At 51.5% G+C, this 26395-nt stretch overlaps 1 protein-coding gene across 2 annotated transcripts in view; it reads left to right on the forward strand.

Moving 5' to 3' along the window:
* The window catches only part of LOC138569886 (guanine nucleotide-binding protein subunit alpha-11), a 756289-nt gene that overhangs the window by 511994 nt on the left and 217900 nt on the right, over window positions 1–26395 (forward strand). For both annotated transcript variants that reach the window (XM_069648307.1, XM_069648315.1), the window contains exon 6: window positions 1540–1693. In XM_069648307.1, the coding sequence (XP_069504408.1) occupies window positions 1540–1693 (154 nt within the window). The remainder of the gene's footprint in view (window positions 1–1539; window positions 1694–26395) is intronic.

Consider the following 26395-nt stretch of genomic DNA (forward strand, 5'->3'; position numbering starts at 1 on the left):
TCTGTCTTCTCAGGAGAACTTCTGTCTCCCCACCCAGGAAACTGCCTTGTCCATACAACACGCTGTCACTAGACCTAGGGAAAACACTACACCCATGCCCTCAAGCACTCAATTTAGCAGCTTGGCTCCTGAAGTCATAGTTCGGGCAACTCCAACTACCTTAATGATGCATTGACTTTCTTGGCGAAGCACGGAAGCTTAACACCAGATATTGTTACTCCAATAAATAAAAATGTTTTGTCATCTGGTGCAATACTAAAAACATTAACCCTATTGACTATTCACTTAAAGGGATAGTCCTTTATCTAAAACGCCTCGTAGATTCAAGACTGGTTTTCAACTCTCTTAAGGGCCACCTTGCTGCCCTCTGTGTACACCACATCTCGGAGCAAGATTTCCTGGTGGAAAATTCCAGTAATTAAGGCATTCATGGAAAGGATCAAAAGACTTCACCCTCCTATTTCTAACCCAACTCCTGGCTGTGACTTCAATGTTATTCTAACAAGACTAATGGGACCTCCTTTTGAGCTAATGCATGAGGCTAGTCTTAAGGTGTTCACCTATTAGAATACCTTTCTAGTGGCTATTACCACTTATCAGGAGAATTGGAGAACTGCAGGTCCTCTGTTCAAGACCCATTTATTACCATTCCTAAAGACAGAGTGGTACCACACACACACACACATACCTTTTGCACCTAAATTCATTTCTAATTTCTATGTGAACCAATCCATCGAACTTCCAACTTTTTTTTCAGCATCCCACTAATTCAGCTGAAAGAAGCACCCGTGCAATAGATATTAGGAGAGCAGTGGTGTATTCCCTTGATAAAACAAAACCACTAAGAAAGACAGGCCAATTTCTTTCACTGTTGATGCTGGTGGAGAAGAGGACCTTGTCTCCAAGTTGGTCACATCTAGATTGATTGTTAAATGCATCACACTGTTACTCTTTTGCCAAAGGAAATGTATCCTTTACGTCTAGAGCACATTCTACTCGAGGCACATGAGCTACTATAGCCTTTATTGCAAATGTTGCTCTTGCTTGTATTCGTAAAGCAGCTACCTGGAGGTTCTGTTCACTTTCACTCTACATTACTGCTTAGACACACATTATCGAAGTCTGATTCTCAGGTGACTATATGCACAACATGTAAATCTAAGCAGATACCAGCACCAGAAATAAGATTCCGGTAAGTAATGGATGTCCTACATATTTTTCTTTTTTCTAACTGATCAGTTATTAACTCCAGGACCATCGATGAAATATTTTAATTTCTTGCAGGTGCTAATATCTGTCTTTGTACCCGTCTGAAATACATTTGGTCTAGTTGTGGTTTTTGATGGCGGATTAGCAAACGTTTATAATGTGCTGAAGGTCACTGAACTTCACTTCCTTTGCAGTTTGATACACAGGTACTCACTAACTAGCCTTTCGGACGCAATTTGTTTGATTCAGACTTATGAGCTGATGGTAGCCTTTGAAACAAGCGGTCTGGGGAGAGCTTGCAGTACCTTAACATTTCTTCTTTGCCCACAGAATCGCATGGAGGAGAGCAAAGCACTTTTCCGCACAATCATCACCTACCCGTGGTTCCAGAATTCGTCAGTCATCCTCTTCCTCAACAAAAAGGACCTGTTGGAAGACAAGATCATGTACTCTCACCTTGTGGACTATTTTCCAGAGTTTGATGGTAAGCCATCGGTCTACCTTCGTTTTAGGCGCCCCCTAGCATGTCTATAATTGTGTAATGACTACAGCAGCCGATACACCTGGTTATCTGATTTATTAAACTCTCCGTCTCCCCGCACCCCTCAATTGCAATCCTAACAAGGAATTCTTCATAGTGAATCGCTTGTATTACAAGGGCTTGGATAACATTAGTCTTCCCAAGCAAGCCATATATCTTGCACTTATAACCAAATGTGCCTTTTCCCATTACTTTAAGGGTCCGTTTTGTTAATCTTTTGTGCCATTGGTTTCTGTTGTAATTTGATTTCGATTTTTTGGATTTTAAGTATGTATAACAAGCTCAGGACAGACTAAACCGTATAAAGGTGTAGTTGATACATAAGCACGCCACTAATTAAAGTGCACGTAGGAATCCCTATTAACAGAAAGATGACCCCACTGAATCCGCTGCCTACCTTATTTGAAAAGAAAGGTCTTGGGGGCTCTTAAGGACTGATTTAACGACTCAAGAGCTCTAATGCCTCGGGTGGGGTGGTTCAGAGGGGTGTGTCGGCGATGCTATTCCACATCCCTGGCTGTAAACGACAAACCTGTCTCCCCTTGGGACAAATGCCAATGGAGGGAAATTCTGCAACAGCTGTTCTCCTTATCTTAACAGCCTAGTAGGCTGATAACTACTGATTTTGTCCCTCATGTAGACAGGGGCAAGTACATTCAAGCATTTAAATTCGGCACACTACCTTAAATGTGTTTCTGTCCTTCATAGCCAACCAATGAAGTGTTCACTGATGGGACAATACAGGATTAGACCTACCCATCCGACAGTATTTTCAGCTTTGTGTAGCCTATGCAGCTGCTTAGCTGGGATGCCTGCCAAGATTATTGCAATAGTCCAGATGTGCGTTCACCATGGGCCCTACCACCATTGCGTGGTCTTTGCCTCAAATGCACGGTAGAACTTGGCGTAATAGCATTGAATATAAAATTGACTGTACCTTGGCGCTTACCTGGCCCTCACTTCCAAGGTTATCCTGCCAGATGCAAACAAGATTTGCAATCCTGGAATGAACCTCAGTTCGACACCAAGGAGACTGGGGGGCAAAGTAGCTTTTTGCTGCCATGAGTAGGTGTTTAGGTCCAAACAACGCCAGGCCAGTTCAGTTTTAATCAGTTTCAGCAGGAGCTGGTTTTCTGATATCCACTAGCTCACATCCAGGCACTGTTAACCCTGAGAAATGTTTCCTCAATATTTCCAATTTTGATGTAAAACTGGTTATCATTGGCGTAAGAATGATGGTTCACCCCATGATTTTTCAAAATTTCCATCAAAGGCCAAAGGTATAAATCGTAAACTAGAGGTGACTAGGAACCTGTGCTACTCCACATCCCATCGAAATGGGCTCTGAGATATAACCATGTATTTGATTTGTTGATGATCAGCCAATAAAGATCCCAACCATTTATTTGCAAGCTTTCAGACGTTACCTACCACTCTAGCGTTTAAGCAGGGTGTGACGGTCAGCTGTTCTAAAGGCTGCAGAAAGGTCCAGCATCAACAATGATAAGTCTCCTTGAACCAGGACCCTTAAAAGATTCTGCACAGCCAACAGCCCTGTCTCCGTTCCAGACTTGGGACGGAAGACCGATTGGAAGGAGTCCAGCAATAACTCGTGTTCCACGAAATCCTGCAACTGTCAGTCCACCTTTTCCAGAATGTTCCCAGGTCACGAATGTCCTGCAACAGGCCGGTAATTCTGTAGACTGGATGAACCAACAAAGCTCAGCTGTCAAATCTTAAACTCCACTAAAAACTCCCTAGAGAGGTTTTATGCTGCACAAATTTCCTTGTGTAGGAACTCCCTCTTAGCCATGAAGATGGCTTGTTTATATTCTCTTAAGACCAGTTTGACCCTGCTAGCCGCATCTATGTTCTGCCCTCCCGCTGTTTCGAATCTGTTAATCTAGCCTGTTTACACAAAGGGGATTACATCTTGGGTGAACCATGATTTCGATCACGTTATCTTCTTGGATTTCAGAGGTGCAATATTGGAATTGCTGATGCTTGTTAATCTTCTTAGAATCGCAGGCTGTGAAAATGGTCTGACATCCAGTGGTAACCGCAGAGTATTGCATCTTGTGTTCCAGGGAACTAAAGGGGATGTCGATATAGGCGTGTCTGTAACACTAGCCCTATCGTGACCTGTAGTGTACCCAAAATCCCTCACGTGCCGAGGTCCCTCAGATTGTTTTTTTCCGCCCAGATAACTGGTCGCCCTATAGCCGAGCTCCTACATAAGACATTGTTTATCTTAAACTGACTTGTCGGTTATTCCCTGTTAAGTCACTTCGACGGCAGGAACAACTTCGACGAAGACTGCAGTGGATTTGTCTATGGCGGTGAATTTTGCCACCTAAGATCCGGTGGCTGAAGCATCCACGTGGTCCGGCCCTCTGGCCGACCTTCACAGTAGGGAGAGTGGGGTCAGGGTGGCCATATTTCCGTTGTCTGTCTTCTTTCCGGGGGATTGAGACCCATCATGGACTTGCGTTGGTTGAACAAGCTTCTTAGGAAGGACAAGTTCAAGATGGTCACTTTTTCTCAAGTCCTCCAGGCCCTTCAACTTCAGGATTGGTTTGTCTCTAGACCTCAAGGATGCTTACTTTCATGTGCCGTTTCATCCCAAGCACAGGAAGTACCTGAGGTTTGCGGCTGGCGACTCAGTTTGTTTGGGGTCAGTGTCAACCGGAAGTGCGAGAGATTCTGTTCGTGGGAATTTCCACCAAGAGCAGCTTTAGGGGACGCGTTCATAGTGGAGTGGTCCTTCCCACTGCTGTACGCGTTTCCTCCAGTCCCCATCATTCCTCAGGTGTTGTGGAGGTTCAGTTCCCGAATGATCCTCATTGCTCCGGATTGGGCCAGGAGAGCGTGGTACCAGGACCTTCTCTACATGTCCATCTGCCCTCCACGTTATCTTCCGTACCAAGACGATCTGCTCTCAGTCCATCCAGAGGTCAGGTTGCTCAACCTTCACCCTTGGTATCTGAAAGGTTGCGATACAAGGATTGGGACCTCCCGGAGGACGTGATGGAGGTGTTGCTTACGGCCAGGCGGCCTGCAACGAAATCCCTGTACCGTTGCCGGAACTTCCGCGACTGGTGCAGGGGTCAGAATGTGGATCCTTTCCAATGTTCAATTCCTATGGTGTTGTCTTTTTTGCTTTTGTTACCATTCAAATGGGTACCATTAATGGTTACCTGGCGGCGCTGTCTATATTTATGCGCTCGTCTGAAGAGTGTTCTTACTTTAAGTTTCCTTTGATTTCACAGTTTCTGAAAGGACGGTCTAATGTGTTTCCACCGTCTCCTTTCCAGCTGTCGGGTTGGGATTTAAATTTGGTTTTAAAGTTCCTAATGTCAGCTCCGTTTGAGCCCTTACACTCTTGTCAGTTGAGACGGTCTTTTGAAACAGTGTTTTTAGTTGCGGTTACTTCTGCACACAGCGTGAGTGAATTGCAGGCATTTTCTGCCAAGCCACCCTTTGCTGTTTTCCATAAGGATAGGGTTGTCCTGCGGGTGCGACCTTCTTTTCTTCCGAAGGTTGTCTGAATTTCATTTGAGACAGAAGGTGGTTCTTCTGGCTTTTTATCCTCCTCCGCATCCGGGTAAGGAAGAGGAGAGGCTCCATAGGTTGGATCCTAGAAGAGCTTTGAGCTTTTATCTTTCACGGATGTCCCGGGTCAGAGTGGACGATCGGCTTTTTGTAGGTTATGCTGAACACTGCTTGAGTCAGGCTGTTTCCAAACAGACCTTGTCCAGGTGTTTTGACTATCTCTGAATGCTACCGTTTGGCGGGGAAGGACTCTCCGGTAGGTTTACTGGCTCACTCTACTAGGGGTGTGGCTACCTCCACTGCTCTACAAAGGTGTCTTCCTATTCGCAAAATTTGTGAAGCAGCTACATGGGCCTCTGTCCATACTCTTGTTAAACACTATTGCCTGCACGGGGGGCGCCGTTGAGCAGCCGAGGAAAATGGCTGCCTAGCCAGTGAGCTCCATCGCTGCCCACCGCAATCCATTGGACATCAGCGTTATTCTGCACACCTGCCCTACGAAACCACCACGATTCTTATCCCCTCATCCTCCTGATCACTTGGCCGAAATCCGGACAGAAAAGGGTGCTTGGAGTCGGCGTGGCGGACCTCGGGCCCTGCGGCGCAGCACCGCCTCTTCGCGAACCCTTGCGGAGGCGGCTTGCGGCCTCCTGACACGCCGCTCTCACTGGCTCTGTGGCTGCCGCCCGCGGGATCCCTTCTCCGCCTCATCGCCAGAAGACTTAATTCCCCCGCGAGTTCCCTGCGGAGTGGGCCTTCATCTTGTGCACCCGGGGGAGTACTATGCGTAAGGCACGGATCCAGCCACCTGAAGGCTGTGAGGTGGATGAATGCGCCTGGACTGTGCCCCCTCCCCTCTACGCTGGTGGGGCCCCTTGCACTCCCCTGCATTGCATCCTGCGTGTGGTCACGGACGCTAGCCCTGCTTCTCCCCCACCTCCTGCGGTTTAAGGCGTCTCAGCCCTCCGCGGGCCAACCTCTCGACATTATCTCTCCTTTAACCCCTTGGAGGGGTGACATCCTCGTGGGGCGGCCGCCTCATTGGGCTCCAGGGACTGTGCTGCAACCCCTACTGTGTGGATAGAGGCTGAGACCCCCCACCCAATCAGCCTGCACTGCTGAACGTGAGGGCACCGGAAAAAAGCCCCTGCCTGCCTTACCAGTAGCTCTTTGCTCAGTGCACCCAACCACACTTGGAGGGTTACACATAACGTGAGACTAGCCGGCCCTCCCTGGATCACCAACTGTAGCTCCGGCACCAGTGCCTCACTACCTGCTGGCCTCTATACCCCGGCCGTACAATACTACGCCTACTGCTCTTGAGCGATTCACGTGCCGCAACTGTGGTCTCACTACCGCCCCACCAGCGAGGAGCTATCCTAGGGCCATCACCGGTCATACCCAAGCAGGTGCTGCCTCCCTCCACTGCCCAGCAAGACGCGGCCCAACGGTAAAGTAGGCGCCATGGACAGGTTCGCCAAGATGGCGCCTAGAGCGGATCACGCATCGGCCTCTGCGCCACAGGAGGATGAATGCAGCCCAGACCCCCCTCAAGCAGACCTCTCCATGATGATGGAATCCATGGCAAAAATGTTTGATGCCTTCCACGAAAAGCTGGATGACATCAACGCAAATGTAGCCTCCCTGAGAGTGAAGTTCGATCAGCATGGGGCCAGATTTACTGAGGCTGAGCAAAGGATTGGGACCAATGAAGACAACGTTCATACCCTACAAAACACATTCTCAGAACTTGTCCGCGACATGAAGCAGGTCAAAGCTAAGTGTGATGACCTTGTATCGAGGTCTCGGAGGAATAATGTAGGCATTGTAGGGGTTCCCGAATCTGCTCTGAAGGGCCGCATAGAAATTGCGGTCGAACAACTCATTCAAGACCTCCTGGACAACCCGGCACTCTCACCATTCTTCACTGTGGAAAGGGCACATCGCTCCCTGGCACCCCGGCCTAAACCTGGGGATTTCCCTAGACCAATAATCGCAAAACTACTGAGCTACAAGGACAGGGACCATATCCTCCGATTGGCCAGGGAGAAAGGAGAACTTAGGCTGGATTCACAAGTCATCAGGATTTCTCAGTAGCAGTGCAGGCGGAGAGGCGACAATTCAACGGGGTGAAGAAACTGTTAAGAGAGCCGAGAATCGAATGTGCGATGCTTTTCCCTGCTCGCCTCAAATTCACCCACTGCAACAAACACTACTTTTTCACGGTCCCGGATGAAGCCGTCAAGTTCATTGAGGCGCAGATCCCACTGGCTGACCCTCCTGAGGAGCGGATGGAAGACGACTAATATCTGGACCTTTTGACTCCCGTAGTAGACACCAGTGATGGTGGTGTAATCACTATTGGCTTCCCTGGTGGGCTCTAAGTTCCCCCCCTCTCTGTCCTGCGTCGGGCACCTTGAGGCCCAGTAACACTGCAGCGAGCGCATACCTTATTGAGGGGGACTCCGCAAAACTGAACAGCACTGTGGAACACTGTCCTTAGAGGCGCAAGCTATGACTTTGCTGCTCCAAACCAAGGGGGTCTTCCCCTCGTAATCTAAGTGTTCTATTATCCTCTCTTTGCAACCGTTTGTTCATCAGCTGATTTCCAGTCCTATATGTTATTATTGAAAATGCTATTAGTATATGTTTTGGCCCCGGTTGGGCTAGTTCCCCTGTGCTGCCAAGTTGGGGATGGTGCGCAGTTGAGCAATGTATCGGTGGGTTCCTACACACTGCTGGTTGGGGCAGGGCGGTGAGGGCGGTGAGGGTGGGGGGGTGAAGAAGTTGGTGCAGGTTATATACAAAATGGCAGGCGAGTTCCTTATGCCAGTGCGGCACACGGCGGGAATCAACGACAGATGCTTTACTTGGGATGTTCCGTAAATTGGTGATATGTCGGTCAAAATGATGTCATGGGGGGGGGCGCTGTTGAGCAGCTGACAAGATGGCTGCCTAGCCTTTCAGCTCCGTGTGCTGCCGCTTTACATCTGCTTCCATCTGCGGTTTGCTACTCTGCCCCGTCTCCGGACTTGGCCCACGCATAGCTGACACTCGGGGCCACCCGCCTGTGAAATCTCGCCCTGAATCGGACCTTCTGACCCTGTGTTCGCGGTGCTTCGAACCAGGCCCGTGCACTGCCGGTCGACGCCGCGGACGGTGTCGCAGACTTCCTTCCGTCGCAGCTGGCGACCCGGCGGGCCGCCTCCCTATCTATCGCCACCGCGCCCACCTGCCTTGTGACTGGGGCCGGAGCGCGGGGGCCGCCTGTGCGGCCTACGCTGATACGCGTGGGCCGACCCGGCGCGGCGCCGCGGAAGGCTCCGCTGAAGACTCCGCTGAAGACGCTCCTGGCCTGAACCAACTAACGACTGCGAACCGAGCCTGAGGTGAGGAGCTGGTGGGCCCTGTATGTGCGGCATTTCTCCACAACCCCTTGGGTCAATCTGTCTGCCGCCCTAAGAGCCGTGCGGGGCTCCGTCAGAACGAACCTCTCGCCCGCTACCTCCGGCACTCGATTTTAAGGTCCTCCACGCCGCGCCGGTGCATTGCCCCGTCTCACGATAACCACACGAGTATGACTCCCTGGAACACGCCACGATGTCCAACAGGTCCAGGAACACCGGTAAATCTGGCGCCATGCTAAGGCCACCCCGAGACCCGACTCGGCCCATACATCATGCGATCAAATCGAAGCACCGCTCCGTGCAGAGGCCCCCCCCGCAGACCTGACGGTCGTTATGGAATCCATGGCCAGAAACTTCGCAGCTTTTCACGAGAAGCTAGATGACATTAATGCAAATGTGGCATCTCTACGAACCAAACTGGACCAACAAGGGTCGCGTATCACCGAAACCGAAAACAGGATCAGCTCCAACGAGGACAATATTAACACGCTGCAAAGCACGGTGTCCACCCTTGTCACGGACATGAAACTAGTGCGCGCTAAATGCGACGACCTCGAATCTAGATCACGGAGGAATAACATACGCATCATTGGAGTCCCGGAAAATGCACTGAAGGGCCGACTTGAATCCGCAGTCGAGAACCTCCTGAAAGACCTATTGGGCAATCCGGAATTGTCCCCCTTCTTCACAATCAAAAGGGCCCACAGGGCGTTAGCCCCACGTCCCAAACCAGGAGACTTCCCGCGGCCCATCATCGCCAAAATTCTGAGTTTTAGAGATCGGGACCAAATCCTCCGCCTTGCGCGGGAGAAGGGTGAACTCAGATTGGACTCGCAGGTGATCCGAATCTTCCCCGACTTCTCGATTGCAGTACAGCAGGAGCGTCGCCAATTTCTCGGGGTCAAGAACCTGCTCAGGGAGAGAAGCATTCCATACGCCATCCTGTTCCCGGCCCGTCTAAAGTTCACATTTAACAACAAACTTTATTTCTTCACGGTGCCCTCAGAAGCGGTGAAATTCATAGAGGCACACATCCCTCTGCATCCACCTGCCGGAGATGATATGGAAAATGACTGAACTTAATTTGAAACTTGCTCTCCCGGATCGCCGCCTACTCGAGCGGTCTGAGGGCTTCATCATCCATGGACTGCCCACACTACCACCCTGCTGTTTTATTCCTACTTTTCATGCCCTCCGGGCTGTACTCACAGTTCCTTAGCCCTCAGATACGCACTTTCTATTTTGCATGTTGTTGGTCCACTCATAGTGATCATGTTGATTCCTGTCTTCATCAAATGCAATATCTCCCCATTTCGCATCCAGGCCGGCGCGGCCACAGGTAATGGCTGTGACATGCATCACTAAACCGCAAACACTGTTTATTTTCTCACGGACGCCTTAGTGTCCCAAGCGTGCTAACACACGGCAATAGCGCACCCCATTGCGATTGCACTGCTTCCTATTTTTTTGTTTTTGGTTCGCCCCTGTTGGGCTCTTGCACAGGCTGGATCATGTTGGGGTCGGTCCGACTGTGCACTGTTGGAGATGGGTGGGATGTACACTGCTGATCATGGGTTGGTGGTGAGGGTGGGGGGGGAAACTGGGTGTTATCTACAAAAGGCACACGGGGTTGCATGTGGCCGGCACTAATGGGCCACGTTCGTAAATTTTGCCCCCACCCTTGGGGCGCACACTATTGTTGGGTCCGAGACGTTCATTGAGAACACGTGTTACATAATGAGATACCTGGCACAGGTATGGCAACCGTCTTAATGTCATGGAATATCCGAGGGGTAAGCAATCACACTAAGGCGCGCAAAATCATGGCATATGCCAACAGACATAATTGCAAGATACTGTTCCTGCAGGAGACACACTCCAATGGCCCCGGCATGGGGACCTACTAGATTTTTTACCTCCTACTCCACTCAATCCAGGGGGGTTCTAACCATGATCCATAAATCCATCAAGTTCACACTGCATAAAAACTACACTGACCCTGAAGGACGCTATGTCATACTACATTGCACTTTGGCCAACAAAGAATATCTACTCGTCAACACCTATTGCCCCAATATCGATTCTCCTGATTTTTTTGACAAGATCGCCACTATACTGCTGGGATACGTGGGAACTCTGGTCATTTGGGGGGGAGATTTGAATCTTATCCTTGATGCAGCCCTGGATAGGACTGGATCCAACCCACGGCCTCTGTCCAGCGCCGCACGCAGGTTGCACTCTCACATTAAGACCCTCGACATTTGCGATGCCTGGAGGTCGCTACACCCACATCTTAGAGACTACACTTACTACTCATCAGTGCATGGGAGCTCTTCTAGGATAGACTTGTTTCTTGTCTCGAAAGGTGTCATGGGAGGGGTGTTGGGCTCCCAGATCTTACCCCGCACGCTTTCTGATCATGCCCCGATCACACTCACAGCCAGACTAGGAGTACCCGTCCCGACGTTCAGCACCTGGCGTTTTAAATCCGACGCCCTGCGAGATGTGGTATTTAAGGCTGAAATACTCGACGATATTCTGTCTTTCTTCGAACTAAATACTCTCCGAGATACCTCTGCCGCCGTGAGGTGGGACGCCTTTAAGGTGTACATCAGGGGAATGTCTATCTCCCGGGAAGCTGGGGTGCTGAAATCAATCAGAACAGCGCTGAGCCGTTCAGAAAGCAAACTGAAACAACTGGAACTGCAGGGCGCCTCTGGTGCCGACCCCGCCACTCTTGCCCAGATCTCTGAGGAACTCCAAGCTTTCAACAAACTCGCCGTCAGCGAGATACATTTCCTTGGTCGCCCTCAAGCGGCCAGGAAATATGGTGAGGGAGAGAGGCCCGGGAGAACGTTAGCGACACTAACTAAATGGGAATCTGGCCGAACGCAAATCACCTCACTTAAAGATGAACAGGGTAATACCCAATGGGCTGACCTACAAATCCTGAACACATTTACCGAGTTCTACAGATCTCTCTACTCCCAGCCTGCTGAGCACACTGAACAGCACATGCGGGAACTCCTTCACTCGATCCCCACCACTGAGATCTCCTCCGCTACCCGTGACGAACTGGACTCTCCAGTCACGCTTGACGAGATCGTAACAGCCATCTCTGACCTACCCAAAGGCAAAGCCCCGGGGCCCGACGGTCTGACTGCCGATTTCTATCAAGAACACGTCGCTATACTCGCCCCCAAGCTACTCGAGGTCTGGGATGAATCGCTCCGAGTCTCTATTCTTCCCCTCTCTATGCGCGAGGCAGTCATTACGGTGCTGCTCAAGCCCGATAAGCCCGACGACGAAGGTGGGTCCTATAGACCCCTCTCCCTAATGAACCTCGACACAAAGATCTTTGCAAAAATTATAGCGAACCGATTTCTGCCCATTATGACATATCTGGTCCATGATGACCAGGCCGGCTTTGTACCGGGCAGGTCCACCTCCCACAACATCAGGAGACTGTTTAATGTAATGTCACGCATTGATCAAGAGGCACAAGCAGTGGCGGCCACACTGGACGCCCAGAAGGCCTTCGATATGGTCTCCTGGAGATACACTTGGCTGGTCCTTGAGAATATGGGTATTGGCCCGAACATGATTAAGTTTATAAAATTACTTTACACTTCTCCTGTGGCACGGGTTAGGATCAATACACTAACTTCTGATCTTTTCACACTGTTCAGAGGTACCCGACAGGGATGCCCCTTCTCTCCAATACTGTTCGCTTTAGCAATTGAACCAATGGCAGACTGTCCATGCTCACCACGCCCGCAAGGGTATAAGACTGAAAGACAGCCCCGAAATTATATCCCTATATGCGGACGATGTTCTCTTATACATCAGAGACCCTGCAACACACCTTGACTCAATACTAAGGGACATTACTCGCATAGGCACTCACTCCGGCTTCACTATCAATTATTCTAAGTCGGAGATTTTCCCGCTCACTAAGGCCACCCAGCAACCTGCCTCTGAATACCCCCTCCGTTGGTCACCGAATGGTTTTAGATATTTGGGCGTGCACATAACCTTGGCCAAGTCCTCCCTTCTCGCTGACAATTACTCGGCGGTAACACGCATGGCCGAAACTAAAATCCTCAGGTGGCGTGCCCTCCCGCTCTCCATTGCTGGACGGCTCTCCCTCATTAAAATGATTCTGCTCCCCAAACTCCTCTACATATTTAGCAACGTACCCGTGTGGCCTGGGAATAACTACTTTGCCAGACTGCACACACTGTTTGCTCAGTTCCTTTGGCACGCGGGCGCAGTACGCAAAAAGTGGGCGGACATGACACTTCCATACAAACTAGGGGGACTCACAGCCCCGAATATATCACTTTACTGGCACGCAGCTCAGGCCCAACATGCCACCAACTGGTATCCTGGTGCACCAACGCGTCCCCATGTCAAACTGGAGAGATTGGCGACCACCGGCATCGACCTAATGTCCGCGCTACTGCATTACCAATACATACCCGACTCTCCTATCGACCCTCTCTACACAACTCTCTTGGCCTGGTCTCGCATGCTTTCCCAGACGCCTGGAGCCTTCCCGTACTACAAGTGGCTTCCCGTGTGGGCCTTTCCTGGCCTGGAACCCACACACGACGCAGCGCTGGCCCGACACTGGGGGGAGCTGGGATACCATGCACTGACGGACTTCTACCCTGAAGGCAGCTTTATTGACCCCCGATCTTGGAAACCGGGTCACACCGGGACCGCTTTGGAAACCCTCCAATATTATAGACTGCGGCCCGCGTTTAGGTCCAAATGGCCCACATTCCCGGACGAGCCCCCAGACAACCCAGCCATCGCATACATTGCCAACTCAGGGGGCGCCCGCGGCGTGGTCTCCTCACTCTACAAGATATTTCAGGCTGCTTCCCCTACTCCCACCCTCAGGGCACGCGATGACTGGGCCGACGACCTGGGCCTGGAAATATCAGATGGGGCCTGGGAGAACATGTGCCTGCACACCCAACGAGTCTCCCTCAACTTCCGTTTTCGTGCCATGCAGTACAAACTCCTAAATAGACTTTATTATACTCCGTACAGAACCTCTAGGTTCGCTCACACTGCGACACGCCCCTGCCCCCGCTGCAGGGCGACAGAGGCCGATCACCTACACATGTTTTGGTCTTGTAACAAACTGCTTGGTTTCTGGGAGGGCATCCTAGAAACTCTCTCTGCTATCATTGGGGTTGTTGTTGACCCAGATCCTCTGGCCGTCCTGTTTGGCGCCTGGACGACCGATGACACTAGATGTTCAGCTAGATTTTTGAGTATTGCATGTATGGTTGCCAAGAAATGCGTCCTTCAGAATTGGAAAAATCCCTCCCCTCCGGCTCACCGGAAATGGCTCCATATGCTTACCTGGTCACGCAATTGCGAGGAGGAATTCATATCCATGCTCCCTGTTACATCTCGCCCCCGTAACATCTGGACAGAATTCAACACATACCTTAACAATAGAAGCACAAGTGCCTCCAGCTCTGGCTTGTCTCCCACCCCTCTGTAATTACCCCTACTATGTGCACACTTATTTGTATATATTTCATGCGACCACTGCCTTGTATTGCTGTGACCAATGTACCATGTTAAATGTACTGTATTGTTACGTCTTTTACACGGGCTGGACTCGTGCCATTGTTGCCTGCACCATGTAACCTTGTGCCGCTAAAAATAAAAGTTTAAAAAAAAAAAAAAATGATGTCATGGAATGTTCGGGGGCTGACAAATTTTACGAACTCTCGCGGGATTGCGGCCTATGCACAAAGACATGGGGTCAAGATCCTCCTACTACAGGATACGCACGCTTTGAAACATTTATCGTCCAATATAGCTCATACCTGGGGTCTCAATAGGTACTATACACAATACTCCACTCAAACTAGGGGAGTCCTGACCCTTATCCATAAGTCCTTAAACTTCACACTCCGCACGTCCCACATCGACACAGAAGGCAGATATGTTATTCTACACTGTACCTTAGCTCATGAGGACTGCATACTGGTCAACTTATATGCGCCCAATACCGATTCCCCCAAGTTTTTCGACAATGTGGCCTCTATTCTAATGAGATATCCAGATATCCCCATCATATGGGGGGGGGAGACATGAATCTGATAATCGATACTGCCCTAGACAGAACAACCACCACCCACAGAGTCCCTACGCGTGCTGCCGGGTGACTCCGCATACATATGGACTTTCTAAATTTACATGATATATGGAGGACTCTCCACCCCCACGAAAGGGACTATACTTTCTATTCCACAGTACATTATAGCTCTTCACGAATCGATCTGTTCTTGCTCTCTGGTGGGTTAGTGGGTAGGGTCTCGGACGTCAGGATCCTGGCACGCACGCTGTCTGATCATTCCCCTGTGCTGCTACAGCTCCAGCTCGGTAACACAGGCCCAACACGTCCCGCTTGGCGCTTTAAGTCTGCCGCACTGGCGGACATTGTATTCAAAGCTGAGATATTGGCGGACATTACCACATTCTTCGAAAAAAACAGTACGTCAGACACATCGGAGGTGGGTCAGGTGGGAGGCATTCAAGGTGTACATCAGGGGGATGTGTATCTCTAAAGAAGCAGGTGTCCTGAAAGCTATAAGACGAGCCCTAAATATCTCGGAAACTAAGCTCAAAGCCCTTGTGCGGGAATATCTCCCTACTCCGTCCCCAGGGGTCCTAGCAGGGATCTGAGCTGGAACAGTTCGAGTCATATGCTATGAGGGAGGTGCAATACCATGCTCGTCCTGTCGCTGCCCGTAGATATGGAGAGGGAGACACACCGGGTAGAACACTGGCTAGGCTGGTGCGAGCGGAAGGTGGCAAGACTCGGATTGATTGCATTATGGACGAGCAGGGACTGAGGCACTTGTCGGACCGTCCATCCTTGATATATTTGCTAGCTTTTATGCCAATTTATATGGTCCCCAGCCTGGACACTCGGATCAGGATTTAGATGACGTCCTAGAGAGCATCCCTATGACTATTTCCCGGGACACCAGAGAGCGTCTTGAAGCCCCGTTCACTCTAGAGGAGACAGTCCAGGTGATATCAGATCTCCCCAAAAACAAGGCTCCTGGCCCAGACGGACTCACCTCTGAGTTTTACCAGGAGCATGTGGCCGCTCTGGCACCAGCGCTACACGGGGTCTGGGCCGAGGCGCTTCGATTACGCATCCCCCCCCCCACACTCCTTAAGGGAAGCCTTAACAGTCCTCCCCAAACATGGAAAACCCCCGGAGGAGTGCGGGTCCTATAGACCCCTTTCCCTCATTAATACTGACATGAAAATCTTCGCCAAGATAATTGCAAATAGGTTTCTCCCCTTCATGACCCACATGGTTCATCCAGACCAGAGTGGGTTCATCCCCGGCAGGTCTACGGCACTCAACATCCGTCACCTATTTAATGTGATGTCCAGGATTGATCCGAGCGCCGATGCTGTAGCGTTAACTATAGATGCCCAAAAGGCCTTTGATATGGTCTCATGGCAATACCTGTGGGCGGTGCTGGAGAAAATGGGTGTAGGCCCAAACATGCTCGCTTACATAAAGCTCTTATATACAGATCCGCTAGCTAGGGTTCTTGTAAACTCTGTTCCCTCCTCCCTCTTCAAGCTACACCGCGGGACCCGCCAGGGCTGCCCATTCTCCCCCCTCCTCTTTGCACTCCCCATCGAGCCCATGGCGGACCATATTAGAGGGCGTCACATCAATAAAGGCATTTGGTTAATTGACACTCCGGAAATCATCTCACTTTACGCGCATGACGTCCTCCTCTATATCAGAAACCCCTCCACATATCTGGACCCGATCATCCGCGACATCACTAAAATAGGCACGTACTCCGGGTTTACAATAAACTACTCTAAATCTGAAATCTTCCCTCTCACTATAGCAACACAACAATCAACATGTGAGTACCCCCTGCGCTAGTCCCCGGAGGGAGTCGGGTACCTCAGGGTTCAGGTGTCACTAACCAATCCGTCCCTACTAAAAGACAATTATGATGCTGCGGCTCAGCTAATTATTTCCAAGTTCTCCAAGTGGCGACACTTGCCGCTATCCTTGGCAGCCAGACTTTCCCTGATAAAGATGATAGTGGTTCCCAAGCTCCTTTACGTCTTTACTAATGTTCCAGTCTGGCCCGGGAAGCAATACTTTAAGGGGCTCCACTCGGAATGCGCCGAATTTCTCTGGCATTCAGGGTCGGTCCGCGAGAAGTGGCAACACATGACCGCACCATATGATAAAGCGGGTTCGCGGCTCCAGACCTACGACTGTACTGGAACGCGGCGCAGGCCCAACATGCCTCTCATGGGTACGCATTCCAGAATCCGCCTCCGCATGTAAAACTCGAGAAAATGGCGGGAGGTGGTACCAATATCATGACCCTACTGTTGCACCGCACGCTCCAAACGGATGCCCATGCAGACCCGGTGACCACCACGATAAAGGATTGGAATGCTATTCTGTACTCCGAACAGGAGTGTTACCCGTACTATAAGTGGCTTCCCTTGTGGCAATTTCCTGGACTCTCCCCCACACACGACCAGCAGCTCTCACGACACTGGGAATATCTCGGCTATCGAGGCCTGACTGACCTCTTCCCAGATGGTAAGTTTATCACCCCTCAAACATGGCGCCCAGAACACACTAACTTCCTGCTTGAAATGCTACAGTATTATAGGTTCTGAGCTGCAGTTTGTGCTATGTGGCCCTCATATCCAGACGAGCCCCTGGAATCACCCGAACTCCAGTACATGGCAAACTCCGCGGGCTCCAAGGGGGCGTTATCCAATTTGTACAAAATGCAGCTGTGGAAAAAGGTGATTGGGTCCCTCAAACCACGTGAGGCGTGGGCTAGGGAGCTTGAAATGGAACTAACCGATGGACTGTGGGTAAAATGTGTGCACATATGCGCACAATCTCCCTAAGCGCCAGATTCCGCTGCATACAATTCAAGTTCCTCAACAGGCTCTACTACACACCATATAGAGTGGCGAAATTTACAGGTTCCCTGTCTCATACATGCCCTAAATGCAAATCTTCCGAAGCAGATCACATTCACATGTTCTGGGCCTGCCCTGCCATCAGCACATTCTGGGTGGCTGTGGCGGAGGATCTCTCCGAAATAATAGAGTCCCCGGTGGATATGGACCCACTTGCCCTACTGTTTGGTATCTGGGAGGGGGAAAATGCAAAGAAAATGTCAAAATTTTTTAATGTTAGCGCCGTTGTTGCTAAAAGGTGTATATTGCAAAACTGGAAGCGTTGCAGCCCCCCCACTCTCACGATGTGGCTCAAAGCCCTTACCTGGATACAGATGTGCGAAGAGGAATACATTGGATCCTTTGCACCCACATCACGACCCAAAAACGTGTGGTCAGAATTCTGCAGCTACCTGAACAATAGACACGTAGTGGAGTGGGTGGCTTCCCCTCCCCAAATACGGCCCACTACGCTATGAAACTGTAATCATTTTCCCTTTCGCCCTGTCTGGGCCACTCCAAGACACTATTCGTTAGTTTCCGATGAGATAGTACCCAGCCGTGGTGCACTACTGTTGGTAATGCGATTTTGATTGTATGCTGCTGTGTAACCTGTAATGAGCCTGTTTAACTTTCTGCCAATAAACAGTTTAAAAAAAAAAAACACTATTGCCTGCACTCCATCCATGGGCAGTATTTGGCATTTGGTAAGGCAGTCCTCTATTCAGCTATTGGATTGGGCACTCTAAATTTCACAATCTAAATTCTTTCCCTCCTCCATAAGTGCGGTACTTCTTAGGGAGTCTTCCCAGTGTCGTGAGAGGTGCTGGTCGTGTGTGGGGGAGAGTCCAGGAAATTGCCACAAGGGAAGCCACTTATAGTACGGGTAACACTCCTGTTTGGAGTACAGAATAGCATTCCAATCCTTTATCGTGGTGGTCACCGGGTCTGCATGGGCATCTGTTTGGAGCGTGCGGTGCAACAGTAGGGTCATGATATTGGTACCACCTCCCGCCATTTTCTCGAGTTTTACATGCGGAGGCGGATTCTGGAATGCGTACCCATGAGGCATGTTGGGCCTGCGCCGCGTTCCAGTACAGTCGTAGGTCTGGAGCCGCGAACCCCCTTTATCATATGGTGCGGTCATGTGTTGCCACTTCTCGCGGATCGACCCTGAATGCCAGAGAAATTGGGCGCATTCCCAGTGGAGCCCCTTAAAGTATTGCTTCCCAGGCCAGACTGCAACAATAGTAAAGACGTAAAGGATCTTGGGAACCACTCATCTTTATCAGGGAAAGTCTGGCTGCCAAGGATAGCGGCAAGTGTCGCCACTTGGAGAACTTGGAAATAATTAGCTGAGCCGCAGCCTCATAATTGTCCTTTAGTAGGGACGGATTGGTTAGTGACACCTGAACCCCGAGGTACCCGACTCCCTCGGGGACCAGCGCAGGGGGTACTCACATGTTGGTTGTTGTGTTGCTATAGTGAGAGGGAAGATTTCAGATTTAGAGTAGTTTATTGTAAACCCGGAGTACGTGTCATAGATGTGGAATACGTCGGAGGACACAATCCCTTCGAAGAACAAGTTAGTTACCAAACAGGTAACATTTTTTCGATGGAATGCTCCTCCGATCACCATCCCAGCATGCCCCTCTGGAGAATTTCCTCTGATTGCAGCTTCCATTCCGCAAGGCTGTAGGTTGTTATGCTGGCAGACTGGTGTTGCACGTTCTGAGGGAAAAAACGAAACTGAGGCAACAGGCGCCGTGCGTCCTATATATAACTTCCAGTTGACGTCGACCCTCAACAGAGGCCCTCGAGGGACATGGGTTCGATGCCATTGACGCAGGGCGCCCTCTGCTGAAAGGTTTCCGAAGTACACAGCTGTGGGACACAACTGTCATAGATGTGGAATACGTCGGAAGAGCATCCCATCGAAAGAATGTTACCAGTTTGGTATGTAACTTGTTGCTCTGGGAGCTCTAATTCGGACGAAAGATGGCCTCTTCTTCCCCTCCAACGAGGGGGTTCAGAACCTACTTTTTCAGATCCCTCAATATGTAGCCAGTTGGTAGGTGACGGTGTGCAAAGCCATGCGTTTGCTAGGAATGATGGCGTCCTGCATGTACTTGGTTCCCCACGTGCGGCTGGGCTTGCGTCCCATGCAAGAGTGGCTCAACAGCCAGTGGTGTCAGGCCAGCGGACAATTGGAAGATCTGGTAGTTGTCTCGCCAGCCCTCGTTCTCTCTGCAGTGGTGGTCAAGTGAAAACCTTCAGCATCCCTGAAGTGGAAGCCACTCTCACGACACTTTTCTCATGGGTGTGGGGGGGGGGCGCTCACCTTCTTCAGCAGACAGCGCATAGAGTGTGGTCCCCACAAGTAGCGTCCAAACATATAAACTTACTGGAGCTGTTAGCAGTGTTCAAGGCATTAAAGGCTTTTCAGATGCAACTACAAGGGAAGACAGTGCTGATTCTAACAGACAGCACTACAGCCATGTTACCTGAACAAACAGGGGGGCACTCACTATCCAGGGCTATCCAAGCTGTCCCAAAACATTTGGATGTGGGCTCTCAAACACAAGATGTTTCTGTTGTCCCAACATGTTCCAGGGGAACTCCATCTTCTGGCAGAAGTGCTCAGCAGAGATTTCCCTCTGCCCATAGAATACAAATAGCGTCTGCACGAAGGCATCGTGTCCAACGTCTTAGCTGAATGGGGCTTCCCAGAGATCGACCTTTTTGCGACTCAGGTGAACGCCCAATGCTAAGACTACGCCTCCAGGTACCCCCAGAACTGCTCCAAGGTGAACGGTCTCTGGATAAAATGGTCAGGGGAATTTGTCTATGCTTCCCTCCCCCCCGAAACCCCCACCCCCCCCTGACTCCCCTTCTCAACAACATGGTGCACAAGATGCACCAAGAACCAGTTACCATGATACTGGTGCCCCCCATGTGGGCCCACCAATCCTGCTTCGCTCAGCTAATGGAGATTTCCCTCTCCCCACCAGTAAAACTACCCTGCCGTACCACATGTTGCCTCAGGACAGGGGGAGACCCTACACTCATGACCCAAACTCTGAATTTAGCAGCCTGACTCCTGAGGTCATAGAGATTGGACACCTACAGTTCCCTCAGAGGTGCATGGCCGTACTTGGGGAAGCTAGAAAACCTAACACCCATTATTGCTATGCCAGCAAATGGAAACTTTTTTTATCTGGTGTAATAACAAGGGCGGCAATCCCATGAATTGCTCACCCACACACATTGTACTATACATAACCCATTTGTTAAACACAGGGTTGGTCTTCAATTCCCAGAAGGTTCATCTGGCTGCTCTTTCAGCTTACACCACATCACAACAAAAGGTGGTGTGGTGAAAGATACCAGTGATTAAGCCCTTCATGGAAGGGGCTAAGAGGCTTTGGCCTCCCATTTCTCACCCAGCTCCTTGATGGGATCTAAATGTGGTTTCAACCAGGCTCATGGGATCTCCCTTTGAGCCCTAGTCGCTATCACTTCTATCAGAAGGGCAATCGAACTACAGGCTCTTTCTGTGCTACACCCCTTTGTTACAGTCCATAGGAATAAGGTAGTTCTGCACACTCATACGAGATTCACGCCTACATTTATCTCGAAGTTCCATGTGAACCAATCGATTGAACTACCTACCTTTTTTTTCCCGAAATCCCACTAGCATGGCCGAAAGAAGCCTACACACACTAGATCTGCGCAAGTAATTCATGTTCTACCTGGAAAGAACGAAACCACTAAGGAAAACAAGCCAGTTATTCGTGTCCGTGGCAGCTGGTAGAGAGGGGGATCCTGTCTCTAAATCAGCTATCTCAAGGTGGCTTGTCAAAGGCATCACACTGTTACACTCTTGCTAAGAGAAAACCACCCTTCAAGCCTAGAGCACATTCTACTCTGGGGGCACTGAGGCATCCATAGCATTCATTGCAAATGTTCCCATAGAGTCCATTTGCAAAGCAGCAACCTGGAGTTCTGTACACACCTTTACAAAACATAATTGCCTAGACACTCATTCTAGGTCTGATTCTCAGGTGGAACAAGCAGTACGAAGACCTCTTTTCTCTACTGTTCCTTCTCACAACCCACCTCCAACTCCGGGTACCGCTCGCTAATCTATGCACAGCATGTGATTCTAAGCAGATTAACAAACATCAGAAGACATGCATTACTTACCGTAATAGCATTTGTGATGATTGTATCTGCTTAGATTCACACACGCCCTAGGAACATAGACTTCTTACTACTTTCTCTCTTTATGTACTCACTATAGCCTTGGGCTCCCGCATGGCAGAATAAATACAATCGGAGGGACCTCGGCGTGTGAGGGATTTTGGGGTACATTACATGTCACGATAGGGATAGTGTTACAAACACACCTATGCCGACGTCCCCTTATGGTCCCTGAAAGACAAGATGCAATATTCCATGGTTACCACTGAATGTTGGACCATATGTACGGCATGTTGAATCTAAGCAGATACAATCATCAGAAATGCTATTACGGTAAGTAATGCATGTCTTCTCCAGCATGGGGTTTGGCATGGATTCACATGCTCATGAATGTTCCCCGTCAGGCTGGGAATCCTCGGTAAAGAAAAAATCAGTTTCGTTTGATATGTCTTTCTTAGTAGTAACCAATCACTGATCTCTGGGTCATACTGCCCCTAGCCAATGACTGCCCTCTCACTAAGCCCCGCCTCTGGCAGCCATCCTCAGATTTTTACCACACGCTCACGTGTTGGGAGTCCTCGTGCTTTAGCTCTCGAGTTTGTTACTGCGTTTCGCGCTTTTTCAGGGGATTTTCTCATTTTTTCGGTTTAATCGAGCCTCGAGATCCACCGTTTCTACTTCCTACAACGAGGACCCGTTCCGTAATTCTTCTACGCCCCTCAAGGGTGAAGTTTTCGTCAAGTTTACACTTCTTGGAGGATTCCAGAAGATCTGCGGCCTACCTCAACGGACATGGCCCAGGACAAGGGCAACTCGACGCCCAGATCCAAGCTGTTGAGGTGCTGCCCTGGATGCGGATTACAAAACGTTTTCAAGGAAGACGAGCATTCGCAATGTCTCTACTGCCTTCATGAGGACACGACGCACGTGGAGAAGTACTGTGCGTTCTGCAAGAACCTTTCGGAACGGACCAAACAAGATCGTCGTTCCCGCCTCGCCGCCTGGCTGGAGAAGGGCACAGCAGGTGAGAAGGCGAAGAAAAAGTCTGAGCAGGCTTCTAAGTCCTGTGAGGGCGCCCTGGCGACGGGGGCCCAACAGAAGGCCAAGCACCGCAAGTCCGCGGGCACCAGGAGCGCCGAAAGGTCGGGTTCTTCGGCTGCCAGGCAGGGCGCTTCTTCCCCGGCACGTTCGACCACGAGCCAGCTCTCTGGTTCGGGGAAGAGGAAATCCTAGAACCCGGGTAAGCCGCTGGAGCGGACCCGGTCGATCTTGAAGGGGAAGCGAGGCGCTGAACCTCCCCCCAAGACGAAGGCCCAGGACGCACCTAAGGTGGTGAGGGCTTTGATCGAGCTGACAAAGGCCTCTATCAAAATGGTAGCTGCGACCCTGGCGAAGCCGGCTGAGACTACGCCAGTGGAAACGGCCTCTGGGCCCAGAGTATCCCTGCCACCGCGGAGGGAATCCTCTTTCCAGCCCATCGTTAAGACCATTGTGAAGTCCCCTGGGGAAAAAGAGGGCGGGGGGGGTGGCCATTACAGACTCTGGCTCAGCCTCTGAGGAGGAGCTGGTGGAAACCGAGAAGGGCCTCAACGAGAGATCCATAGGCCTCAACAAGAGTTCCATAGGCCTCAACGAGAGGTTCGAGAAGGTTCGATCCCAGGGGGAGGTCCCTGCTGACGTGATCGAAGATGGCGACTAAGAGGGCCCAGTGGAGCGGCCATCCCGTCCGTCGCAGCCATTACCCGAGCCCCAGGATAGCTCGGCGGCCATTTTGTTGGCAATCCAATCCTTATGTACCGAGATAAGGACGAGATTACCACGGACCCCGACGGAGGATACAGAACCAGGCCCGTCGGGGAGCCCTCCGAACAAGCAGAGGAGAGTCCACCCCGCTCCGCCCTTCGTGTCAGCGAGACCTGTGGACCCCTCACCCCCCCCCCCCCCCCCCCCCCTCGCTGGACCCTAGAGAGGATACGGCGACAGATACAGCGACGGGGACGGACGATGAAAGCGGCGAAGACACAGCGGACATCCCGTCATCACCAGACCCCCCACACCCCAGGCGGGCTTCTCCAGCCGATGAAATTGGCTCTTTCCACGCCATGAATAACCAGGGCATCCGAGCTCTTCCAGCTCTGCCCTGAAGAACAAAAAAGGAAGGGTTTCTGTACCAACGACGAGAGGCCAAGAGGAAGTCGGTCCTCGCGGTGCCTTTGCTCGACGACATCTGGGACGAGGGGCTTGCTGTCCTCAAGAACCCTTCCATGACACCCGCCAAGAGGGACAGGTACGAGAAGAAGTACCGAGTCCCCGATGCCGCCCCCTTGTGCCTCAGGGCCCAGCCCACGCCGGACTCTGTCGTCTCAACAGCAGCTAAGAAGGCAGCGGGTGCGGTGGCTTCAGCTTCCACTTCCCCGCTTGACCGCGAGGGCAAGAAGTTGGACTCCATGGGACGACGAGTCATGTCATGTCGGCGGCAACGACTATTAAGGCGGCCAATGCCTTAGCGATCGTGGCCTGCTACGCCAGGGAACTCTGGTTCAAGATAGCTCCCCTGCTAGACTTCCTGCCTGACGACAAGATGGCAGAGGCCCTAGAAATTCTGCAGGAAGGCGAGGTGGCGTCAGATCATGCCATAACGGTGGCAAGGGACATTGCTGATACCGGATTTCGCCCACTGGGCAGCGGAGTTTGCCTCCGACGATGAGGATGGCTCCAGACCAGAGTGTTGGACATGCCATTCGACGGCAACAACCTTTTTGGTAAGGCGGTGGACGAGTCTCTACAGGCTATCAAGACCGACTCAAGAGACGGCCCGGGCCCTAGGGGTGCTTCAACATCGGCCCTTTCGGAGCTCCGGAGGCAGACGGGGTGCCTCCAAAGGATCCAGAGGTGGCTCCTCCACTCACCGCCAGGCGGCCCGCTCCTCTTTCCAGGAGGCCTACAGAGGTCGCGGCAAGCAAGGGGGATCCCACCGTCGGCGGCAAGGCCGCCTCCAAGCAAGACTGACCCGGCCGTGTTGTCTGGGCCCCACCGAAGCACCCCGGTGGGAGGCCGGCTAACAAAGTTCGTCAGCGTGTGGGAGTCCATCTCCACCGACCGTTTGGTGTTGGACTCCCTGGCCAACGGGCACTCGCTGGAATTCCAAAAGAAGTGCCCTCTCATTCCCCCCCCGTGGCCAGGAAGGAGCATCACGTCCCTCAACTGCTGTTGGAGGTAAGGGCGAAGCTCAAGAAAGGTGCCATCGAGCTCGTCCCCAGGAGGCTCCGGAGTGTACGCAAGGTACTTCCTCGTCAGAAAGAAGATAGGCGGTTGGCGCCCCATCCTGGACCTGCGTCGGTTAAACAAATACATCAAGGCGCAGAAATTTAGGCTGGTCACCCTCCAGCACGTGCTGGGACAGCTGGAGGAAGGCGACTTCCTATCGTCGTTGGTCCTGGAGGATGCTTACTTCCACATCCCCATTCTAAAAAGGCACAGGAAGTTCCTCAGGTTCGTGGTTCAAGGACGCCACTACCAATTCAGAGCCCTACCGTTCGGATTAAAGTCGGCACCCAGGGTTTTCACCAAGTGCCTGTCACCAGTGGCGGCCCGGCTGCGCCTGCAAGGGATCCACGTCTACCCCTACCTGGACGACTGGCTAATCCGGGCAAGGACAAGGGAACTCGCCAACGGACGGCGAGAACCGTCCGGTTGCTCACGGAGCTGGGGTTCGCCATCAACTACCCCAAATCACACCTGGTTCCGTGGCAAGTAGCACTGTTTCTGGGAGCGAAGCTCTATACAGTGGGGCAATTGGCCTCCCCTTCAGAGGAGAGGATCAAGACCATCCTGGGCAAGGTGCGGCACCTGTTAGCCACGGACGTGGCCAGGGTGAGGTCCATCAAGTCCCTTCTCGGGATGATGTCCTCATGCATCTATCTTGTACCCCTTTGCAGACTTCGGATGCGTCCACTACAGGAGTTCGATGCCCGCTGGTTTCAGGCGACGGACTGCTTCGAGGACAGGATTCCTCTCGACTAGGAGTTCCGTCGGGCGATCCTATGGTGGGGCACCCATGCTCACCTCACTACAGGCATGGACTTTCAAACCCCGGCGTTTCAGGAGACGGTGACGACGGACGCCTGTCTGGAGGGTTGGGGGGCCCACACCGGAGATCTCCACGCAAGCGGCCTTTGGCTCCCAGAGGAGAGGTCTCTCCACATCACCATTCTGGAGCTCCAAGCAGTGTTCTGGGCTCTCAATTCGTTCCTTCCGTCCCTCAAGGACAAAGTGGTGAGGGTCTTCACCGACAACACCACCACGATGTTCTACATACGGAAGCAAGGGGGCACCAGATCCCCAGCCCTATCCAAGGAGGCCCAGGATCTGTGGCACTGGGCCGTCGCTCAGGGGATGTTTCTGGTTCCCTTGCACTTGGCAGGAATTAAAAACACCATCGCCGACTCACTCAGCAGGGAGCAGCGCTCGT

The sequence above is a fragment of the Ambystoma mexicanum genome, chromosome 1p (assembly GCF_040938575.1).
Source record: "Ambystoma mexicanum isolate Mex_15411 chromosome 1p, UKY_AmexF1_1, whole genome shotgun sequence".
In the NCBI taxonomy this organism is placed as follows: Eukaryota; Metazoa; Chordata; class Amphibia; order Caudata; family Ambystomatidae; genus Ambystoma; species Ambystoma mexicanum.